Here is a 22,059-nt window from a genome sequence, read left to right as displayed (position 1 = left end):
ATTTGCCATAGGAAGACCATCAGAACAATCAGTATGGCAACTCACAGGACACTACTTTACACGAGCATATTTTATACAACTTTTTCAAAAGCCTATGTACAACAAAAGAAGAGTACATTGCTATTGGTGCTAAACTGCAGCATAACACTATTTATACAAATAAAAAAGAAAAAAAAAAGAAAAAACAAGGTATGCTGCCATATGTTAGAAGCTTGAAAAATGCATTGCTCAGATATTCCTGCATGAAGTCCTGTTTTCTTGCAATGTAATCAGCATAAATGTACTTTGGTTCACATAGATGCAAATGTATGCATTGATTTATTTAACCAACAAAACTACATACCCGAGTGTTTAAAAAAAAAAAAAAAGGCAGGATATATTTTGTACTTTACGTACAGAGTAAAAGTAATTAGACTTTTTTTTTTTAGTTAACCACTGTAAACGTTTACTAAGGTTGATAAAAAAAAAACAAATCAAATCAATCACCCGCCAGTAACATGTATTTTAAATGTATTATATATTGCTGCATTCAATTAATCAGTATTTTTGCTAAAAAGTACTGATCTGAACTAATCCCCCAAAGAAACATAGACCCCATGGGAGATGGCAGAGCTAAGGGATGCCTAATTTAACTGAACACAAAAATCTACAATGACAGAGAAACCAGAGGCAGAAAGAAGCTGAAGCTACACTTATTTACATTGATCATAAAGCAAATGGCACATAAGTACTGACCGCATGCATCTAGTAAGATCATTTAGCTCTGTGATCACCCGGAAAAAGAATTTACCATGCAGCATACTAGGCCAACAGTACAACACGTGCTGGATTTGAGTCAAGTGATCACTGGTTGCCAAAATCAGTGGGGGGAGTAAGATGATCTTGATAGTGAGCATTCTTCCTCTAACAGAACCCACTGTTCATTATAGTTTGTGGTTCACTTTTTTACATGTAGCGGGCCAGTTATTATATCCTAGGAATGGGATTCCTTATTAGGAAACCCAATATCCAGGAAGCTCTAAATTACAGAAAGGGCATCTCCTTTTAAGCAAATAATCATTATAGGGTAAAACCATATTGGTGGCAAAGCATTCCTACTGAGTTTATTTAATGGAGATATTTTTTTTTTTGCAGACTTAAAGGACGATGAAAGGTTAATGTACATTAAAAGTAAGTCTAACGACATTCTTTTTAAGTACTTAGTGCATATCTAAATTCCCAGATCCCTGCTTGCTTCTCTGAGATATGGTGCTGGCAGCCTACAGCAGTGTGAAGACTACAGTGACATCACTGAAATCTCTCTTCCCTTCCTGTAGGCTGCCAGCGGCAGCCTTCCTATTCTCTGAGCATGTGTGTAACTTGATCCTGTCTCCTGTTCTGAGCTGCACATGCCCACCAGCCAATCAGAAGCGGATCTGGCAGAGGGGAGGAGGAAATGAAACACATGTGCAGTATGAAGCAAGGCGGGAAAGGAAGGGAGAATACCTTTTTAGAGATGGCTGCCTGTTCTAGAAAATGTGAAGTAAGTGTGACTGAGTAAATATTTGATTAGGTGAGCCAAAAGTGTGGCGTTTTTACTAAATAATAGGCGGACTATTTAGCAGTATGCTTTTTAAATTGACTTGCATTCTCCTTTAAGGTATGGATACCTGGATTATACTAAAAACATGTAATGGAGCGAATCCAAGATAGCGACTCGAGAGGACGCATCTATGAGTATCTCTGTGCAACATCTGCAACTCTGCCTATTATTCGGTGAATAATAACTATTTCTCATGGGTACCAAGTAGCTTGCCAGCTGCCCAACACAATGGGCAAAACTAATGCTTGACGTATGGAGAAATACTTATAAGTCTCACAACCGGCAACTGAACCTGATGTGAGCCAAGTGGGTGCCACTTCTCCTCCCACTGCAACTAATGGTGTGGCACAGGCATCAGAGCCTTTTAACACAGGGGAGAACTCACACTTTTTTCAAACCACCAGAGAAAGCAGATCGCTGGTGGGAGAGCCGTAAATGCCATAATGCCCCACGGAACAGCCCGCTAAGACATATTCATTGCCACACAGTATTTACTACCTTCTACCCTTTGGTTGGATCATAAACTACAGGGCACTGATATTCCTATGGCGGAGTACCTGGGTAGCCTAATCACAGACATCACCTGACACAATGCTATGTTCTCTAGTATACTCTGGGAATATATAGAGCTACCCCTATGAATACAATGGCCACATCGTTGAATATCAAGGTTACATTTACTGCATTTTGGGCTATACACCACACAGGATTGAGACCCCTTGTCTCTCACTATAGTCTTAGACACCTGTCAGAATTTGGCACCAGCCAGCGGTCTCTCATGCTTAAAATGTTACACACAAGAGGACCTTAAGGGGTATATTTATTATGCTGTGTAAAAAGTGGAGTAAAGCATTACTGTTGATGTTGCCCAGGGCAACCAATCAGCAATTAGATTTCAACAGTCAGAAAACCAAAGCAAAGCATCTGATTGGCTGCTATGAGCAACATCACCGGTGATGTTTTACTCCACTTTTTACACAGCATGATAAATATACCCCTAAGTGTCTACTCGTGTCAACAATAGGGGCAATAAGTTCCCTTGATTTTGTGGTTGCATGGCCTACATTTTGGCTTATTATACAAACCAATGCATCCAAAATACTTCCGTACTACCGGATTTCAGTGTCCAACAACTGGCTGCTATTGTTTTCTAATATATGGTAAATCCTATATGTGGAATAGCTCATTGGGTTGCTTCATTGTCCAGATGTTTATGCAGCATGGGGCCATTACAGGCCGTAATAAACTATTCACGATTATAACTCTAATACTTGGTAAACAGTGCTCCTTAACAACTTGATATGGTGCTAGGTGAACAAGCTACAGTTTGGCTACAACCGATACCGTGCAAGTTTAGCAGCACTGTTGCTAATTATCCCCCCTGGAGGATTTTTGGGGGGGGCAGTTGGGAAATGGGTTTCGATGTGGGTTGTGTTATAATTTACTTTTTTCTTTCTATTGTTCCCTTCTTCAGCTACTGTTACTGCATACTATGCATTTTCGCTGTGTATGCAATTAAGCAGTGCTCTAGACACCCCTAACACCTAAAACATATATTAAAAAACATCATCTTACTACACTAATACTACAGGACACCCATCTCACGTGACAGAAGCATCTCTCACTTAAAAAGCACCGGGTGACTAATGCTTACCATGCACCCTTTTCAACATATCACAGGGGGGTGTCCCTTCTTGTTTTGGAGGGGGCTCTATTTGACTTTTTAGATATTCATACTGACTTTTATGCCTGGTATATTGTCTTATATTGTAAGCTTAATAATCAACCCTTAATTCTAGTTAACCTATTCTGCCCCCCTTCCTGACAGATTTCTTCTACAATGGAACACATTTGGTTGTGCTTTCTTTCCCTTTATGCTAGTAGAGACGTGATCAGTCTGCTTCTGTCTGCCCTGTCATGTGTGCACAGACATGGGATTACTCATCAGCACACACATGGGATTTACCTGCAGATCAGCCTGCATGTGCCACTAGCCTTACAGTCCGTCATCTGACTTTGCTACAAGCAACCATGAAAAATAAAATTATTCTGTCATGATTTTTATGGTATACTTTTTATTTCTAAATTACACTGTTTACATGGCAAATTACTCACTCAACCATTTAAAATGTTATTCTTGAACCAACAAAAGTATTCACTCCTCTGCTCCTCACTACATTTATTCACTGGTCTCCCTGCATGTTCCTGGTCGTCTCCTCTGCTCCTCTCAGAGCCTCCGTCTTTTTACACCATCCACACCCACTGCGCTTTCTCGTCTTAAACCTTTTTATCTCGCTGCTCCTTACCTCTGGAACTCTATCCCTGAATCCCTCCGTAGGGAACACTCACCCACTCTCTTTAAGAAAAAGCTCAGCTGTTACCTTCTGGAACACTAAAACATTATTTTGCCTAGTCCTACACACTTAAGGGCAAATGCCCATACCTAGTGCACTCTTACCTTCCAGTTTGTGCCTGTATGTTACCCAACCACTTAGATTGTAAGCTCTATGGGGCAGGGCCTCCTTCCTACTGTGTCTCATACCACATGGCACATATATATATATATATATATATATATATATATGTATTTATTGTATTTATTTATTATATCACTTGTCCTCCCTGTGTGTAATTATGTATATTGTAAGATTGTACAGCGCTGTGTACCCTTGTGGTGCTTTATAAATAAAGTTATACATACATACATACATTGTTTTAGTTGTAATATTGGTGTGTAGGTGCCATCTCAGTGCATTGAGTCTGAGCTTTCAGAAGGAGCCAGCGCTACACATTAGAACTGCTTTCAGGTAACCTATTGTTTCCCCTACTTCCATGTAAACGGAGGAGTCCTGAACCGGACTTGGATTTCTTACTATTGAGTGCTACTCTGTATCTACTAGGAGCTGCTACCTTCCCATTGTTCTGCTGATCACTTGCTGGGGGGAAATGGTGGGGGGTATCGCTCCAACTTGCAGCTCAGCAGTAAAGTGTGACTGAAGTTCATCAGACCACAGGTCACATGGCTATGGCTAGCCCCATGTGAAATTTAAAAATTAAATATAAAAAAAAATATGTTTGCGTTTTGGAAAAAACAGATTTCATGTTTTCCCATGATAGTATTCCTTTAACAAAAAAAATTAAACTGGAGTGTTACAAGCATTTCAAGGACTACTATCTTTAAGTTACAAACTTTATCCCCCCCCAAAAAATTGTAAAAATTGAGTAATACAGTGGTTTCCTGGAAAAATAATATTGGAAAATTGGAGATTTTTTGACAATTGTGTCTACCCATTTTCTTTCTGTAAAAAACAGCAGCCCAGAGACGCTCTATTAGATTTCCTTGTACAGAATGATCTTTACATGCAACAGTTTTCACAGTAAACTGTGTGAATTATTTAAAAACAATACATTTACTTAAGACAGCAAGACCAGGGAATTTTCAAAATGAGTTCAGGGACCTTTAACTAAAAGAGCTTCACTTTGTAAATGACCGTCTCAGACTGAAAATAGAGTGGCTATTTTTTTTCATTATCATTTTGTTTAGGCCCAACATATTGAAAGTTAATTCTGTAATTTGATGCCCTCTATGCAAAGTTTAGTGATCCTAGGTACCTGAATTGAAATAAAAAAGGGAGACATTTGCAACCTCTTGGAATATTGTCTAGGTCACTGTCACACCATGCATGGCAATAGCTGCTGCTGCTACCCAAAGTTAAAAGTGCAAAATATTGAACTTAAATTATTACTATAATGTTTTATGACATGGCAATGATACACGAAAGAGCCTATTCATAATACTGTATGAAATTATTTACACCACAAAAGCAGTGTAAAAAGAATTGAACATGAAGTGGCGAAAAGTAGAGTAACACCAAAAAATGCATTTAAATGAAATGTGCTGTTACCCTGCACTGGTAAAAATGTGTTTTCTTCAGAAACACTGAAAATGTATATAAAAAAGCTGCTGTGTAGCCATAGGGGGCATTCAAGCTGAATAAGGCAAAATGCCACATTTTTAAAATAAAAGAAAACATTTACACTTTTAGACATTAATAGAGCTTTAACAGCTCTATTGTTATTATTGTTATGCACTATTGTTTTAATGCATAGCCAATTCGAGTCAATGGGAAAACCTTTCTTTCCACCACCATTTCAATGGGCCACTGTTTTTTAAACTTAACATTTTTACACTGAAAACTAATACAGTTTTACAAATATGCTGTTTGTTTTTTTTTGTTTCTTTTTAATAAAACACAGTTTGATAAATAGACCCTTTGATGTTCTGATCTCCACTTATTGCAGGTCAACTTGCACAAGCAACTATTGTAGGAATTGCACACTGGTGCATTTTTTGAAGATATTTATGGATTCTGCGTGACCCAGTGAGATACCGACTAATGTCAATGGCAAGCTGAGATGAAAATACTCCACATTTCACATGCCTAAAGTGGATCCCAATTTAAGCTACAGCATATGATACTAGCTTTGCTTCACTGTAACTTTTTAACATGTGTAAAATGTTACAAAAGTAACAATATGTAAGGCACTAACAGAATGTTTTAATGAAAGAGGAAAACTCTTTCATTAAAACATTCTGTCAGTGCCTTACATATTGTTACTTTTGTAACATTTTTTTGACTATCCTGAAACAGAAAGCAGCGACAAATCTAAGACTGAATGAATTCCATTAATTCACATTCTGGGTTCAAGCAGTTGTGCCCCCATAACCTCTTAAAACCTGAACCCAATCATGGACATTTCTAATTTACCCAAAGAAAATTGAAATGATGATTTTTGCCACAAAATTCAGTGAAAAGACAGCACAAGAAATCAGAATTATTGTACACATCTGGTAACCAATAGATACTTGCCTTTTTATCAGACCCTCCTGCAGAAAAGTCATGAAGTGTTAGCAGAGTGCACTGATTTGCATTAGGAGAATGCTGCTCGAACCCTTCAACTTTCCTCTAACTTTCTTCAGCAACACAGTAATTGATTTCCATGCATTTGCTTTGTAGAATACGGTGCCAAAAGTCATGCATTTACACTGGCAGTTTAGATGCTTCAATATTAATGAAATAACCATATAATAAAGCTTTATTACAGCATCAACAGCATAACACTAGTTACCTGCCACTAGACATGTTAAAGGGCATATTTCTCAAAAGGACTTTATTTTCTCAAATTAAACAAATCATTCAAAAAAAATTATCCAATTTGAGAACTGACCCAACTCTAGACAAGAAGGATGTAGATTTGTTCCCTACAAATATAGTACTCTAGCTAATATCTTATTCTCCTAGGCTTCTAAAGGAAAATAATGGCCATAAAACAACACCTATATGGTTATATCTACAAATACTGGTACATTATATGCTCTTAAAGAATATAGCAATTGTAATACTAAATGTACTGTATTATATAACTCCTAACTTGTGCCCCCCCATCTGTCTGACTTCTATACCTGCTTACCTTTGTGTAAGTTTTAAATGGTATCGGTACTGAGATTAACTGCCCCCCTGCACTGTTCACACTTCAAATTCAGGCTCTAAACCTACACACTCTTCTTGCCCTATGCCCTGCCAGTGTGTGCCACACTCTGCTTGCCCTATGCCCTGCCAGTGTGTGCCACACTCTGCTTGCCCTATTCTCTGCCTGTGCGTGCCACACTCTGCCAGTGTGCCAATCTCTGCCTTTTCTATGCTGCCATACTGTGCGTGCCATACTCTGCCAGTGTGCCAATCTCTGCCTTTTCTATGCTGCCATACTGTGCGTGCCATACTCTGCCAGTGTGCCAATCTCTGCCTTTTCTATGCTGCCATACTGTGCGTGCCATACTCTGCCAGTGTGCCAATCTCTGCCTTTTCTATGCTGCCATACTGTGCGTGCCATACTCTGCCTGTGCGTGACCTACTCTGCCAGTGTGCCAATCTCTGCCTTTTCTATGCTGCCTTGCCTGTGCGTGCCATACTCTGCCTTGCCTGTGCGTGCCATACTCTGCCTTGCCTGTGCGTGCCATACTCTGCCTTGCCTGTGCGTGCCATACTCTGCCTTGCCTGTGCGTGCCATACTCTGCCTTGCCTGTGCGTGCCATACTCTGCCTTGCCTGTGCGTGCCATACTCTGCCTTGCCTGTGTTAGAGGGTATATAAGGATTTTAATTATGTGGTGAGGGTTGCTGTGCTACCCACAGGCATATGGCTTTAAGGGTATGTCTTAATATGACAAAATAAACTTCTTTCACATATGAGTGAAGGGTGATATCTCTGCAGGGAGCACCACTTATTTGGTGTGCTAGCACCATTAACGTGGGTATGGTCTCAAAGTTAACCTGATAACATGGATGCAGTTTGAAGTAGGGGTGGTTTAAAAAAGGAGTGGTCGAAACTGGTTTCCATTGTCGGCCCTCCACCACATAGGCCAAAAAGAATTCCAGCCCTTGGTACCACAGAAGTTGAACAGCAATACTTTATGATTCATTGTTTTAATTATTTTCCCCTCCCACCTGTTGCCATTAGCTGATTTTTCTTTATAATCAGAAGTGTATGGTTTACACATGTAGCCTATGTCTAAGTGCCTTGAAGCACGAAAAGCATCAGGCTTTTATTGGACAGAATATTTATAATTCAATATTCAATAGAAATATGTTTTTATGTTACTTAATCTAAACTGTTGCTGTTAGTATTTTTGGAGTGCCTGTCCACGTTTTTTGAGTTAATGTTAAAGGGCATACCCAGGTAGTGATCAATAACTTTCTGGTAATCCCACATTCCAGAAATATCCCTGGGATATGAAGGGGGAAAAGAGACTGTGAATTAATATTTTATTATGTGATGGCCCTGGACTCATCACATCAGAAATTCAAAAAAGTAGTCTTAAACACATAACAGAACCAGCACTGTGTACTTATACAGCTCAGCAAACATCCTTCCACTAACATTAATACAGGAACTGTATACAACTACTGCTTCTGATTGTGTCTTGTAAGTTATTCCTTTTATTCTGACAGGCTGAAACACGCCCCAAACATTTAAAGCATCCCATGCATACTGCAGGCTACATGTACCATATGCACACCAAGCATTCAGGTGGTATTGGCTGCCTATTTAAAACAACATACACACACAAAATAATGCCACAGTTCAAGGAGAAGGAAACTTACAATCACTGGGGGGTGCGAAAAAGTTAGGCAGCCCCCAGTGATTGTAATTGCTTACCTGAAACCCCCACTCAGTGCTCCTGTTAGCAGAAAACTGCACAGACAGCGGTGTATGCAAGCTAGTGCGCAGTAGAGTGAAAAGAAGACTTTTTTTGCTCAACTGCGCATGAGTTGGCCCCCGGATTCCAAAGAAAAAAGACAGGAGAAAGAGGAACATTTGGCAACCCCCAGTGGTTTAGCCTTTCCTTCTCCTTTAAAAGTCAAGCTGGCCATACACGCACCGATATAATGGAGCCCACGCACAGTCTGCAAATCAGAAAAATGTCTTGCACAATTTTCAGACCTTGTGTGGCCTCCAAATTATCGTCCCAATAATATTCGTACCATGGAAATCTGTCAGGTTAGAACATTTCAGTGGGATAACAATAAAATCTGCACATGTACTATGTATCTGACAATATCCTTGGGGGACCAACAACGCATTTCCAGGAAGTCACTTTCATATGACAGGTGTCTGCTAACTATTTCATGTTCATAACATCCTCCAATTTATTATTATTAAGGCTTTATCCTACAATTTCAGTCTGAATGTTTGTCAGCTCATTGCTTTTAAATGTACAATAGATATCTGAACGTTCATCGAAAGAAGACTAAAATCTGAATGTGTATGGCCAGCTTTAGTCTCACCTTTCAACAAACAAAGATCAACAGCAATTTTCACCTCAGGTTAATGCCAACTTAACAGGAATGTTTACAAGACATATCCAAGCTTTTAACAGGCTTGTTACTTATTCATAAGTACTGAAGTGACTGTACGGCACATCCAAGGACAATCACATTTGTGGTTCTAGCTGCAAAAACATCATGCTCAGTAAAAACTATCTGCTACCATTCTTAGCACTTTAATGGACCAGTGAATATTCCCCAAAAAGGCTAAGGCAAACAAACTGGGGGAGTGTAATAACAGGGGCAAAGTCTGCAAACAAATACCAATAAAGCTGAAAATAGCATTGCTAGGGCTGATTAGTTACTATGGGTTAATAGATCTAAACAAACTTTTGCTAGAACATCCACTTAAGCAGTTTCTGGATAAAATACGCTGTGTGCACCTGCACATGGGTGAAGCAATGCTTTCAGATTTTTTAAGCATAGGGGCGATTTTCATCCTGCGTTTATTTGCAGTCTGAGAATTTGGCCTGTGTGGCACTAGCCTAAATAGGACAGCACAGTTCAGATAGTTAGGGCTTGTACAGAGCGTTAAGCCCTGCGTTCCTCCTGCGTTCCACCGCAAGGAAGTACAGGACAAAAAGCATCTCATTCCTTCTTATGTGCCTATACTAACACAGGCGCATGTTGAACGCACGTGGAACGCAACATGATATACAAGAATAGGATGCATTTCATCCTGCGCTCCCCTGCAATGGAATGCAGGAGAACTCCACTGCAGATGAATGCAGGGCAAAACACCCATCTGTACGAGCCCTGTCTTGTAAAAGAAAACCTCAGCTATAAGAAACACAAGGCCTAAGGGCACATATATAAGGGCATTCCCCTACGGTAGAGTCTTCTGCAGGGTAGTGCAGGACTAAAAGCATTTCCATTTCTTATGTGCCTGTATTGACACAGGTGGGTGTAGGTGCTGAATTCAGGGGGAAAGCCTGTCTGTAGGAGCCCTTGGTTCACATAAGCTATACTAAGAATTAAGTGATTGCAAAAAAGACTTGCTGCAATCAAAATGCCTAGTTTGCCATTAACCTAACACTCTTTAAGAAACCTCTAACACAAACATAAATCCATTCAAGAACATCCTACAGAAAAAGCCATGTGTGGCATGGCCACGTTTGCATTGTCATGTATGGGCAGCTTTAGTCCCATAGAACAACTACAGTTGTAATCTCCAGCTATATAAAAAAAAAAAATTAGGAACATCCTACAAAAGAGTTTGGGGTGGGAATCCCAGCCAGACCACAAAAAGGGCAATTAGGCAACCATGGGGGGAATTTTAAGCAAGCAGACAGGGATTCGTGTAGATTAAGATGTCTGGCTTTAACTAAGCACCATAAAGACAAATAAGGCGCAAAGCCTAACTAATTTGAGTTTTTTGTTTTTTTTTTATTTTGAAAAGGTAAGGGTGGGGTCAAGCAGCAGCTATAATTATGTAACTGGAAATAGAATCACAATGGTGTGCCATATGACGGAAAGAACAATGTAGATTAAGATAACTTTTTGATCATTACTTTGACAGTAGCTTGGTGGGGGCGGAGTCTGTTGCCTTGGCAGACCCAAATCCTCTCAACCATCTACATCAAACGCCACAAAGACCAATGAGGCACCACCAAAGTGATGCTGGGGTCCGACCCTTGGTCCACATGTTGTAAACCCACAACTCACAAAATATTTTTAGGGTATAATACTGGGAGTTGTAGTGAAACCATATCTGTCGGCACTGCGGTTAGACATGATCCATTCTAGCGGCTGATCTGTTCCCTGGGAGTGATGTGTGATTAGCAGATCACATCCGGAAGTGAAGGTTCCTATCAAACATTAACATGACAGCAGGGATGGGAAGTGCTCTTGCCTGTTAGGATTCGGCGCGTCCCTATACACAGCGTTAGATATAACCGTGGGGTAGAGCTGGGGATAAATATAAAACATTCTGCAGGCAGGTGACACATAGACTTAAAGACCTTTAACCTGCACCGTCCCAGCAAGCTGTGCGCTGTACAACAGCTGGAGAGGGACAGACTGAGCAGCCCTGACATATGCCTCTCAGTGCGGCACCTACCCCAACCCTCACTAGCCAAGGGCTCCACTTGTTCAAGGGAGAGTTACCCCTCGTGTTCCCTCCTCTCGTTTCTCCCCTGTCCGGAGGGGTTACCGGTCTGAGTGGGGCCCCTTTACTGTTGTTCCTTACCATTCTCTTCAGCGTGCAGACACAAGCAGCTCTCCCCCGGGGCTCTCAGCCATGTATCGGGAATATCCAGTGTTAGGTAGGATACCGCAGCAGCCGTCTCCGCTCCGGACCCAGCGGAGGATGAGTCTCTCATAATGGTTTCACTCCGGACTGGCGGAGGACGGCGAGCGATGGGCTGCCAGTCATGTGTCCCTGCTGACGTCAAGCGCCACCGAGTACGCGCTCCCGCCCGGCTGATAAAACTGAGAAGCCAACGTGCTCGAGTGTTTAGGAATGCTACGCAGGGTTCAAACGTGTGGCGGGCCTCATTTCCTATGCGGTCACAGGACATTCTGCATAGAGTGGGCGGTTTTAAATTCACAAGTCCACTGAAATTAATAGGAATATTAAAGCTCCATTTCACATATATGTAGTGAACTTAACAGGGATCCTAAGAATATAGCTGCCAAGTGTCAGTGCGTTTGGCAACAGGAACCAATCAGGGCTTTGCTTTATTCAATTCTAGTAAAGTAAGTAGCATACCTCCCAACATTTGAAAAATGAAAAGAGGGACAAAAAGAATTTTTGGCCACGCCCACTTTGTGGCCACACCCCATTTTTAAAATAGTTAAAATAGTGCCCATGGCCCAATAGACAGCACCCCATAGAAAGTACCCTCCATACACAGTGCCCCCATACACAGTGCCCCCATACATAGTGCCCCCATACACAGTAGCCCTCCTTACACAGTGCCCCCCCATACAGTGCCCCCAATACACAGTAGCCCTCCTTACACAGTGTCCCTCCCATACACAGTGCCCCCACATACACAGTGCCCCTCCATACACAATGCCCCCATACACAGTGCCCCCATACACAGTGCCCCCCATACACAGTGCCCCCATACACAGTAGCCCTCCTTACACAGTGCCCCCCCCATACAGTGCCCCCAATACACAGTAGCCCTCCTTACACAGTGCCCCCCCATACAGTGCCCCCCATACACAGTGCCCCCACATACACAGTGCCCCCCCATACACAGTGCCCCCCATACACAGTAGCCCTCCTTACACAGTGCCCCCCCATACACAGTAGCCCTTCATACACAGTGCCCCCCATACACAGTACCCCCCCAATTGCCCCCATAGTGAGTACCTCATACATAGCGGCCCCCATAGACTTCTTGGGCTCCTGCTCCTTACTCGGCTCCTCGTAAGGCGGCGACAGGTCTACTTACTTTACTAGAATCCCCAAATAGATGTATTCTTTAAAAAATTAAGTTTAAAGGCTCTCTATAGTAATAAGTCCAATCAACTGGACTTGCTGTGAGCTGGATGAATGACAACCTTCATAGATAAATTTAGAGGGGCCTGTGAATACAAGTCACTTCACAACTCTGCATCTTTCATATGACAACTTATGATGCTGTAAAGACTTCGATTTTTACTGCAATCATAGGCCATGAATATGTTTCCATTCATCATAGAGATCAAAAGTATCAGCAGGATAAATAAATACAAGGAAAATAATTTAGATGTTGCTGTGCAATTAATCTTTTGCTGTTCATATTTTTGTTAATATCCATTATGCACACTTACAAAATAAAAAGCATGCTTTGACTACATAACTTCATCTCTCACAAATAAAAAATTGCATTTAAACAAAATTCAGCTCTGCTAGCGATGCAGCCCCCTCTGAACTCACTCCAATGCTAAAGTTTTAAGCGCAGAGCAGGAGAGATGGGGCAGCAGCAGCCCCAGAATCGCCACTGTACATGGCTAATATAGCAATGTTTTTTCCCTATAATTTTTAACTTTGTGTAACCCCTATTTAGCTGTAAACCAGTTAAACACCAGCTATTGGTAGAGCATGGGGTACATAGCGACTCTCTTTCTCTGGAATGGGCCTTTGCTATATGGAAGGAACTACTGGAGGATGTTGCTGAACTAAACCTCCCCTGCCACTGTGTGGTGTAAATGCTTAGATCAATTGATAAGATGGACGCCAGGAGCTCTTGTATCAAACTGTAACTCTTTATTGTCCAAGACAAGTTGTAGTATTGCAGGGATAAATCAAGATACTCACACATGCAGAAATAGCAAACACCTGGGAGGATAGTAAGAGAGGATGCCACCAGTATATCCCACCTCTTTGGGAGAGTGCAACCAATAAGGCATAGTGCAAAGAATAACTAGATACATGGGTCTTTGCCCAGTAACAGTAGAAATAAGGAAGTGGTAGGTTTTAAAGCCATAGGGGCAGCTTAACCCTATGGGTTCCTACATTTGTTATGAGCTAAGGGTGACCCTAATCAAAGTTGTTCATCCAAGGGGAGCTTGAACCAAAAAGTGCAACAACCACTGCCCTAGTAGGGTCCTTATTCTCCATATATTGTATGTCTCTTAAATTAAGATTGTGTACTAGATATTTTAGTCTAAAAGATTGTTTATTTTTATTTCAGCAGCGTTGTGTTAAATGCAAGTAAGTGAGGCCTGTGTGAAAAAAAGTTTAAAAGCCCCAGTTCTTATGCAATTATGAGTAAATTATACATGTTAAAACACACTGAGTTTAACAGTGTGTAACAAAATGTAATATTATTTCTAAATTAAATAGCAAAAAATGATGGAATTATGTCTTCCCTTGTGCCTTTATACCAAGCAGAATACAAAAACCAGGCCTTCTGCCAGATGTTACTGGGCCGTTACAAATACCTATGAGGTGAATAGGTTGATGAGCTCTCCATTACACTTTGGAACCACATGTAGTCAATTGTTTTTCCTCTGTTCAATGACCTTTCACCAGTTCTTGTGGAAAATATGGAGAGATGAAAGATAATTAACTTTCATATTTGTCAGGGATAATTTCATCTTCTGGTCCATTGTTCATCCCGAACAGCACATTTGTGTAAATGCTTTTCTTTTTTAGTAGCCCTTTTGAGGTAAGTGCCAAGAAAGAGGGTTCTGGTAAGGGCAGTGACAGTGTGCCATAAGTTTTCATAGAACAGCTGCACCAATGCTGTATCCTTAATTCTGTATGTAGTGCAGTTGATAAGCAGGATACTGTATGCCCTCAATCATTTTCACCATCCTCTCTGGGTAAAACTGCAGTTAGCCCTGCCTCCTCTACAATGATTACAGGTTACATTGCCAGATATCCTTTCTGATCTTTTATATGAACCTGTCTGATAAGACTAAGTTGTGCCTGTTACTTATATTGCATCCTAGTGCTGCCCGGACTGCTCTGTGATCTGTTATGTTCCTGTTATGTTCCTGTTATGTTTTCTTAAACAGTGAGAAATATGGATCATTTTACAATCTGTCTATTGCAGGGGGAAAGTATTCAGGTTGGCATTAGCCTTAAACTTGCTTCTCAGGTGCAAAAACACCATGCCCTGAACTTTCAAGAACAGCTGCAGGTTGTGTGCTCCAAAATAGAGCCTGCTTTTTGAATAATGCTTTTAAGTTATTTATATACTCTAATAGTGCTGAAACAATTAGCCAATCTTTAACCAGTGCAGGGTAACAGTGCTTTATATGTAAATGCATTAAAAATCCTTTCTTTTTTGTTTCCTTCACATATGTGGAAACATCTGCAAAACTTAACCATCTCTATGTAACAGTTTTCAACCTTCTGATTTATTATCTTTTTCCAATGGAGATCAAGCGGCCTATAGCACTGTGTTGCCAGATAATCCACTGATTTATAAGGGAAGCAATGACTTAATTTTTGGTATACAAGATTGCTAATTTGCCTCACAGTGGTCTTTAAAATGGCGATGCCACTTTTCATCACTCTAATTATGTGCAACATGTTTTATAGTATGAATTCTTAGCAAGCCATCCTAACACAATAGCATGATAATGATATAGCACCGTGACATGGCTCAGATTGATCTACGACTCATTTTATGTTAACTTCAGCCATGATGACTGACCTGTGACAGAACACTGTGACCACAATCTAGTCACTCAAGTATTAGAACTTAGTAAGGATGCTAAGGGCATGTGGCTGTATTACTGGGATATTAAATACATAACTTTTATCTTTTTGATTTACTGTGTTTGTTCTACACATGTTCCATTTCCCTTCTGATGTAACTTCCTTTATTCCATGTTCATGAACTGCTATATCCTGTGTCTGTCATTGTGCTTTGCAAAGAGGTCACGGATCAGCAGAAAGGTTATAATGGACCCCTTCCTAAATAAACATGTAATTTAAAATTTGGCACAAATGACATAATAATTCTCACTGAACTTAAAGTTGCATTTTCCTTTTAATATACCTTTTTTCTGTTATCATGAACAATGTCTATAAGTAGAGCGTCCCAGGAGTATTGAGGACTGAGGTGAATTTTCAGTATATGTAAATGATACCAATCATCATCCCCGATGTGTGGGAGACCTTAATTAAAGATAAAGATGTAGGGAATAGTTATTTATTTTATTAAAGGTACATTTTATTGTTTTAAACATACAGACAAAACAAAAGTTAACAACAGAAACTAAAGGCAGATATCAATTTGACATGAGTAAGAGTATAATAGCATAGGTGGTAGGAGCGATAATGACTCACCAAAGACTAGAAGCACGGAACATAACTGAGGGGTCACTAAAGAAGAGGGCCATGGCTACTTCACATGTGCCCCAGACCTTATCAAATTTCTTATCTTAACCTCTTGTCTCATATGTAAGTTTAAAGAGTGGGGCCACATTGGTGACCAGTTGTAGCCAGGCTGTAAGCCAGTGCTGTCCAACTTCCATGGTACAGAGGGCCTATGTAGTGGAGGGCCGATAATGGAAGCCTGTTTTGACCACTCCCTTTTTCAAACCACACCCACTTCAAACCACACCAATGTTATCACATGAGCTTTTAAGACAAAACCCACATTAATGGTGCTAGCACACCAAAATAATAAACAAATTGGTGCTCATTGCAGGGATACCACCCAGTGAAATAAAGTTTATTTATTATTATATAAATAGGGCAGGCAGAGTATGACACACACAGGCAATGTAGGGAAGGCAGAGTATAGCACACACGGGCAATGTAGGGAAGGCAGAGTATGGCACACACGGGCAATGTAGGGAAGGCAGAGTATGGCAGACATGGGCAATGTAGGGAAGGCAGAGTATGGCACACACGGGCAATGTAGGGAAGGCAGAGTATGGCAGACATGGGCAATGTAGGGAAGGCAGAGTATAGCACACACGGGCAATGTAGGGAAGGCTGAGTATGGCACACACGGGCAATGTAGGGAAGGCAGAGTATGGCAGACATGGGCAATGTAGGGAAGGCAGAGTATGGCACACATGGGCAATGTAGGGAAGGCAGAGTATGGCACACATGGGCAATGTAGGGAAGGCAGAGTATGTCAAACATGGCAAAGTAGGGAAGGCAGAGTATGGCACACATAGGCAGCGTAGGGCAGGCAGAGTATGGCACAGATATTAGCTTTGGGGTGCTAGAGTTATGAAGGATTTCTTCAGCAATGAGAGCGGGAAGTTTAAGAGTGTATGCAGTGAATTGGGAGTAGAAGGTATGCCAAAGCTAGAAGTATTTAGGAGTGGTAGTTGGGATGGCATTTTTTATAGCAGGGCCCCACTGTGGCCTCATCCTCTGCCATTTTCCTAACTTGCGTGTCTGAATGACCTAGAAGTCAGGGAGCAGGAGGGCGAGTGCCTTCCCCACCTGTCTGTCTTTAATAGAACACCATCTGAATGCAGACAGTGTTCTGTTCAAGGGGGTAGACGCAGGTCTTTGTGTTGCATTTCAACAGCAGGGCATTTGTACAACAGGGAAAGCCATTCTCCATTGGAGATCACAAATAAATATTCCCTAATGTGTTTTATTAAATTATCCCACTTATCTTTTAACTAATAACCCTTGTTTATGAAAATGTATATATTTGAGCAACTCTTTTAGGAGAATTTTTTTAGGAGATATTTTAGGAGATATTTTAGGAGATATTTTTCTGCCATAGTGGTTTTAAAAACAATGCTAAATGCTGCTCTCCACCTCTGTCAATACCTTTCTGGTTATAGTGCAAAAGTAGTATGTAATTAAACATACTGATACCAGAACCAATTCCTACTAATACAAAAACATTATAATTCACCTTGGAAAAACAAATCAAAACTGACTCAACTACTACAATATCACCAATACCAAACAACCAGCTATCTGAATCAAGATCTTTCTCCCCTGAAAGAGGTTAACCCTCTGCCCGCCCATAAAACTAGATAATCATCAACCCTACTGTGGCCTAGAAGAAGAATTCTTGAGGAGATTAGCATTGAATGAATAGTTTCACAAAACTCAGATTACTGCAGCAAATCGCTTAACATTAAAAAGGAGAACAAATGGAAAGTTTTCCCTTGTTTTAGGAAGAACTCATCTACTGAATATGGCAAAAACGAAGCAAATGCAATAAACCACCAAACGGAACCAATATGGCTTATTTTCTACAAAGCACAAAAGCATGCAGTCACTGAAAAAGAAGTCCTTTCCTAGAAAAGTGTCTCTGTGACAACAAAAGGGTAACTAAAAATGTAAATACAGGAATTGGACCTATTATACAAAATGCTCGGGACCCAGGGTTTTCTGGATACACCCAGAAGAATTGTTTTGCAAACAATAAGGATGAATTATAAGTTTGGTTCAAGTTCATGGTACTGTTTTATTGTTATAGAGAAAAAGGAAATCAATTTTTAAAGTTTGAATTATTTGATTAAAATGGAATCTATGGGAAATTACCTTCCAGTAATTCAAAGCTTTCTGGATAACAGGTTTCCGGTTAATGGATCCCATACCGTTAATATAATTTAATCGCATGCATGTAAGACAATGATGTGCGTAAAGCATGAAAATATATAAAAATAAATAAATATGTGAGTGCCAAAAATAAAAGCACCTGCAGTCTTTAGTAGAAATGTAAGCTAAGAGGCATCATTCCTTGTGGCATAAATACAATACATTGGTACAATTGCTAGAAACAATGGAGAAGGGGAATTGTCATCTGTTGACATCTGAATACAGGGGCTTAATTTTTTACCTTGTAAAATTTTAGTGTTTTCCTGGAGGTATAGGAAATACTTGCATGAACTTACAGCACTGTAAGTGCAGAGCCACATGGGGCACTTTGGCCTGAGCTCTGCTATATGTAGCAATAGTCAAACTGCCCACTTATCTTTGAGAATTAATTTCTTTTGCACAGAGATATGCCTCAAAGACAAAGAGCTTGGAAACCCATAAGATTTCCAGTTCAAGTCAACTGGAATTAATAATTGGCAAGTAGTGATGTCTATTGTCACTGGTAACAGCAGTGGTGATTAAAATGCTGCATGTACCAAAGGCCTGACAGTTCTTCTCATTAATAAAGATTATGTTCCAAAGAACTGTGGAGAGAAGGAAGGACTAGGCCAGAGGAGAGACATTCACGGTAGTGTTCCCCTAAATCTGCTGCCACCATGACACTTTATAGGGACACTGCATTTTATGGGGATACTGAAGACAGCATTATCTGAGTTATGCTCCCATGTTGCACCGGAAACGCTGAATCAGTGCTGGTCTATGGCCAAAAGTGAGCATGCAGGACTACAATTGCTCTGACCATTAACTGTGCTGAAAGTTTCTCAAAAGTGGAGGACTGCAGTAAACCTTGGCCTAATGCTTTTATAAAGAGCTGCTACTTCATTCTTGTTTTACTTGCCCCCTTGGCCAGGCAGCAGTAGCCATATGCATGGAAAATGTTATTTTCTATTTTAAACCAATGACAGACAGCAAAGTAAAAGGCCAGCAATTTTAATGATTTTATTTGGACTTTCAGGGATTGTTGTATTTAAACAGAGGCAAAGCCATAGGGGAAGTAGACTCTCATACCTCCTCCCATTTTACAAAACTTGGCAGGTTATGTAAAGTTTGAACACATTTCTGGAGGCTTTTGCTAATGAATGTGAAATTGTCCTTTAAGATGAAAGTCTCAGCTCCCCAAGAGACCTGTTTATCTTATTAGTTACAATTGTATCTAAGTGCAAGTGTTGTGTATTCTGGGCTCTCTGACAAAAGCCTACTTGCTAATTAAGTTTAAGAAACTTTGTATCTTTTTTGAAGTAAGAATCCAGGATTGCGGGCTAAGCTGTTAAAATCGGGACAGTTGGAAGGTATGGACCCTGTGAATGTTGGGATGGGGAAAGGATTTTAAAGGGCCCACTGGTGCCCTGACAATTTTTAAAACAGATCCCCACCCTTTTGGAAGCCCTTAAAGGGGACCTGTCATCCAGACATAAAAAGCTGTATAATAAAAGCCCTTTTCAAATGAAACATGTAACCCAAAGTCATGTTTTTATTAACACATCTATACCCATTATATAAGCATTTAAAAGTCCCAGCTGTCAATCATATATTGCTTGCCCCACCCCTATGCCTTAGGCATAGGGGTGGGGCAGACAGTTACTTTCACTTTCAATTCAGAACTTCTTAGATGATGCTGCACTCCTCACATTCCCCCTCCCTCCTCACCATCTAATTGTGTAACCAGTGCATGGATATGGGCATCAGGTCCCCCCCATACTGGCACAGAAACAAGATTTTAGCAGGAGGCACAGCTTGCCTTAATAACAGTGTCCACAAAATGGAGCCGGCCCTGCTTGCTGCAATTGTGAATTCCAAGGCTGAAGGAAATAAGTTTAAAATAATTTATATAGTGTAATTTAAGTTTATTTTACTTGACAAACACAATAGAAAACAATTTGTAATTATTTCTTAGGGCAGGGGTAGGGAACCTATGGCTCGGGAGCCAGATGTGGCTCTTTTGATGGCTGCATCTGGCTCGCTGCCAAATCTTTAATAAAAAAAATAATGGGGGCGTGGCCTGCGCTCAGCGGATAGAAGATGTGTTCTAAGCCTTAGAACACGTCTTCTATCCGCCGAGCGCAAGCCACACCCTCCTCTGCATCGTATCTGCATCCGGCATCCTTGGGACCCACCCTACCATGCCCCTGCGCTCGTTGGATAGAAGACGTGTTCTAAGCCTTAGAACATGTCTTCTATCCGCCGAGCGCAGTCCACGCCCTCCTCTGCATCACATCCGGTATCCTTGGGACCCACCCTACCTTGCCCCACAGCATCCACGGCCAAACATATTGTATGGCTCTCACGGAATTAGATTTTAAAATATGTGGTGTTTATGGCTCTCTCAGCCAAAAAAGTTCCCGACCCCTGTCTTAGGGTGACAGGTCCCCTTTAATGAATTTGCTCTGGGTTCCATTAACTTCTAGTTAATTTTTAGAGCAAACAGTATTGTCATAAGTAATATTGTGCTACAAACATTTATAGCATGTGTTGTGTGAAGTAACCATTATGTACAAATTCTATTTATGCCAAAGCTATCATGAAACGTAGATGAAAACATGAATTCTGTGTACAAGCACACTATTTCTCTGTCTGGTTTAATATCCAGTGTAGTAACCATTATGTACAAATTCTATTTATGCCAAAGCTTTCATGAAACGTAGATGAAAACATGAATTCTGTGTACAAGCACACTATTTCTCTGTCTGGTTTAATATCCAGTGTATCCATGGGATCTGCTGGTTTAAGGAGGTACTGCAGATTCTAGGTTCTTTATGGTCTGTGATTACAGAAACATGGAATCCTCTTTTAAACACTCCCCCTGAACTGAGGAGCCGAGAAAATCTTCAGATGAATGGTCTGTTGGATACTAAGGATAGAGAGAGAACTTTTTTTAAGCATTGTTCCCTGTTAATATACATATGTGGTTTCCCTAGCAGCAAAATGACCACCGTCCATTTTACATTCCTCCGACACATTGTCACCAGGTGAATCTGGTATGTTGGAATGTTGCACAATCACACACTGACACAACCATTCTACAACTAGGATCAGCTAGGTTTATAAAGAGACACATGTGTTCTACAGCTATTTACTGTTATAAGATAATGGTTACCCAATGGTTTCCTGCAAGGCAAAGAGGGACAAAATATAAATAATAAGGGAAACACTAATTTACTGGTACTGTTACTAGAACTAACATGTTGGAGCTATATAAATAAGGACAGTAATAATACTATGTGCATTACTCTCTTCTTTAATGTCTTTCTGGGGCCCACATTGTGCAATTTATAAATTTTTTGAAATGCATAAAAAACAAGAAAATGTGTTCTACCCTTGTGTGGAAACTGAATGTTGAACCAATTTTCTCAAGAGTTGCCCAGACATAGCTTTAGGGGTTGCAATCACATCCTTGTGAAATTAAATTGCATTGCCAGCCAAGTCACATTACAATCATGTGATGCAAATGTGTGATTCCAGTCAGATTCTAATTCCATTCTGCCAGAATGTGACATTTCCAAACAGATCCAGTGGTAAGAATTGGTACTTACCCTTAATTACTATCAGTAAAATCAGC

The 22,059-nt window shown here is 40.6% G+C and overlaps 1 protein-coding gene across 1 annotated transcript in view; it reads right to left on the bottom strand.

Annotated features, from left to right (window-relative positions):
- trpm7 (transient receptor potential cation channel subfamily M member 7) overlaps positions 1-11,964 on the bottom strand; it is a 71,482-nt gene extending 59,518 nt beyond the window's left edge. Inside the window, exon 1 of the mRNA XM_012959486.3 lies at positions 11,655-11,964. Coding sequence (XP_012814940.1) covers positions 11,655-11,657 — 3 coding nt within the window. The 5' untranslated portion in view covers positions 11,658-11,964. The remainder of the gene's footprint in view (positions 1-11,654) is intronic.
- Positions 11,965-22,059: the final 10,095 nt, after the last annotated feature.

The sequence above is a fragment of the Xenopus tropicalis genome, chromosome 3 (genome assembly GCF_000004195.4).
Source record: "Xenopus tropicalis strain Nigerian chromosome 3, UCB_Xtro_10.0, whole genome shotgun sequence".
In the NCBI taxonomy this organism is placed as follows: Eukaryota; Metazoa; Chordata; class Amphibia; order Anura; family Pipidae; genus Xenopus; species Xenopus tropicalis.
Note: the sequence above shows the minus strand (reverse complement) of the source record. Positions and strands in the feature narration are given on the sequence as shown.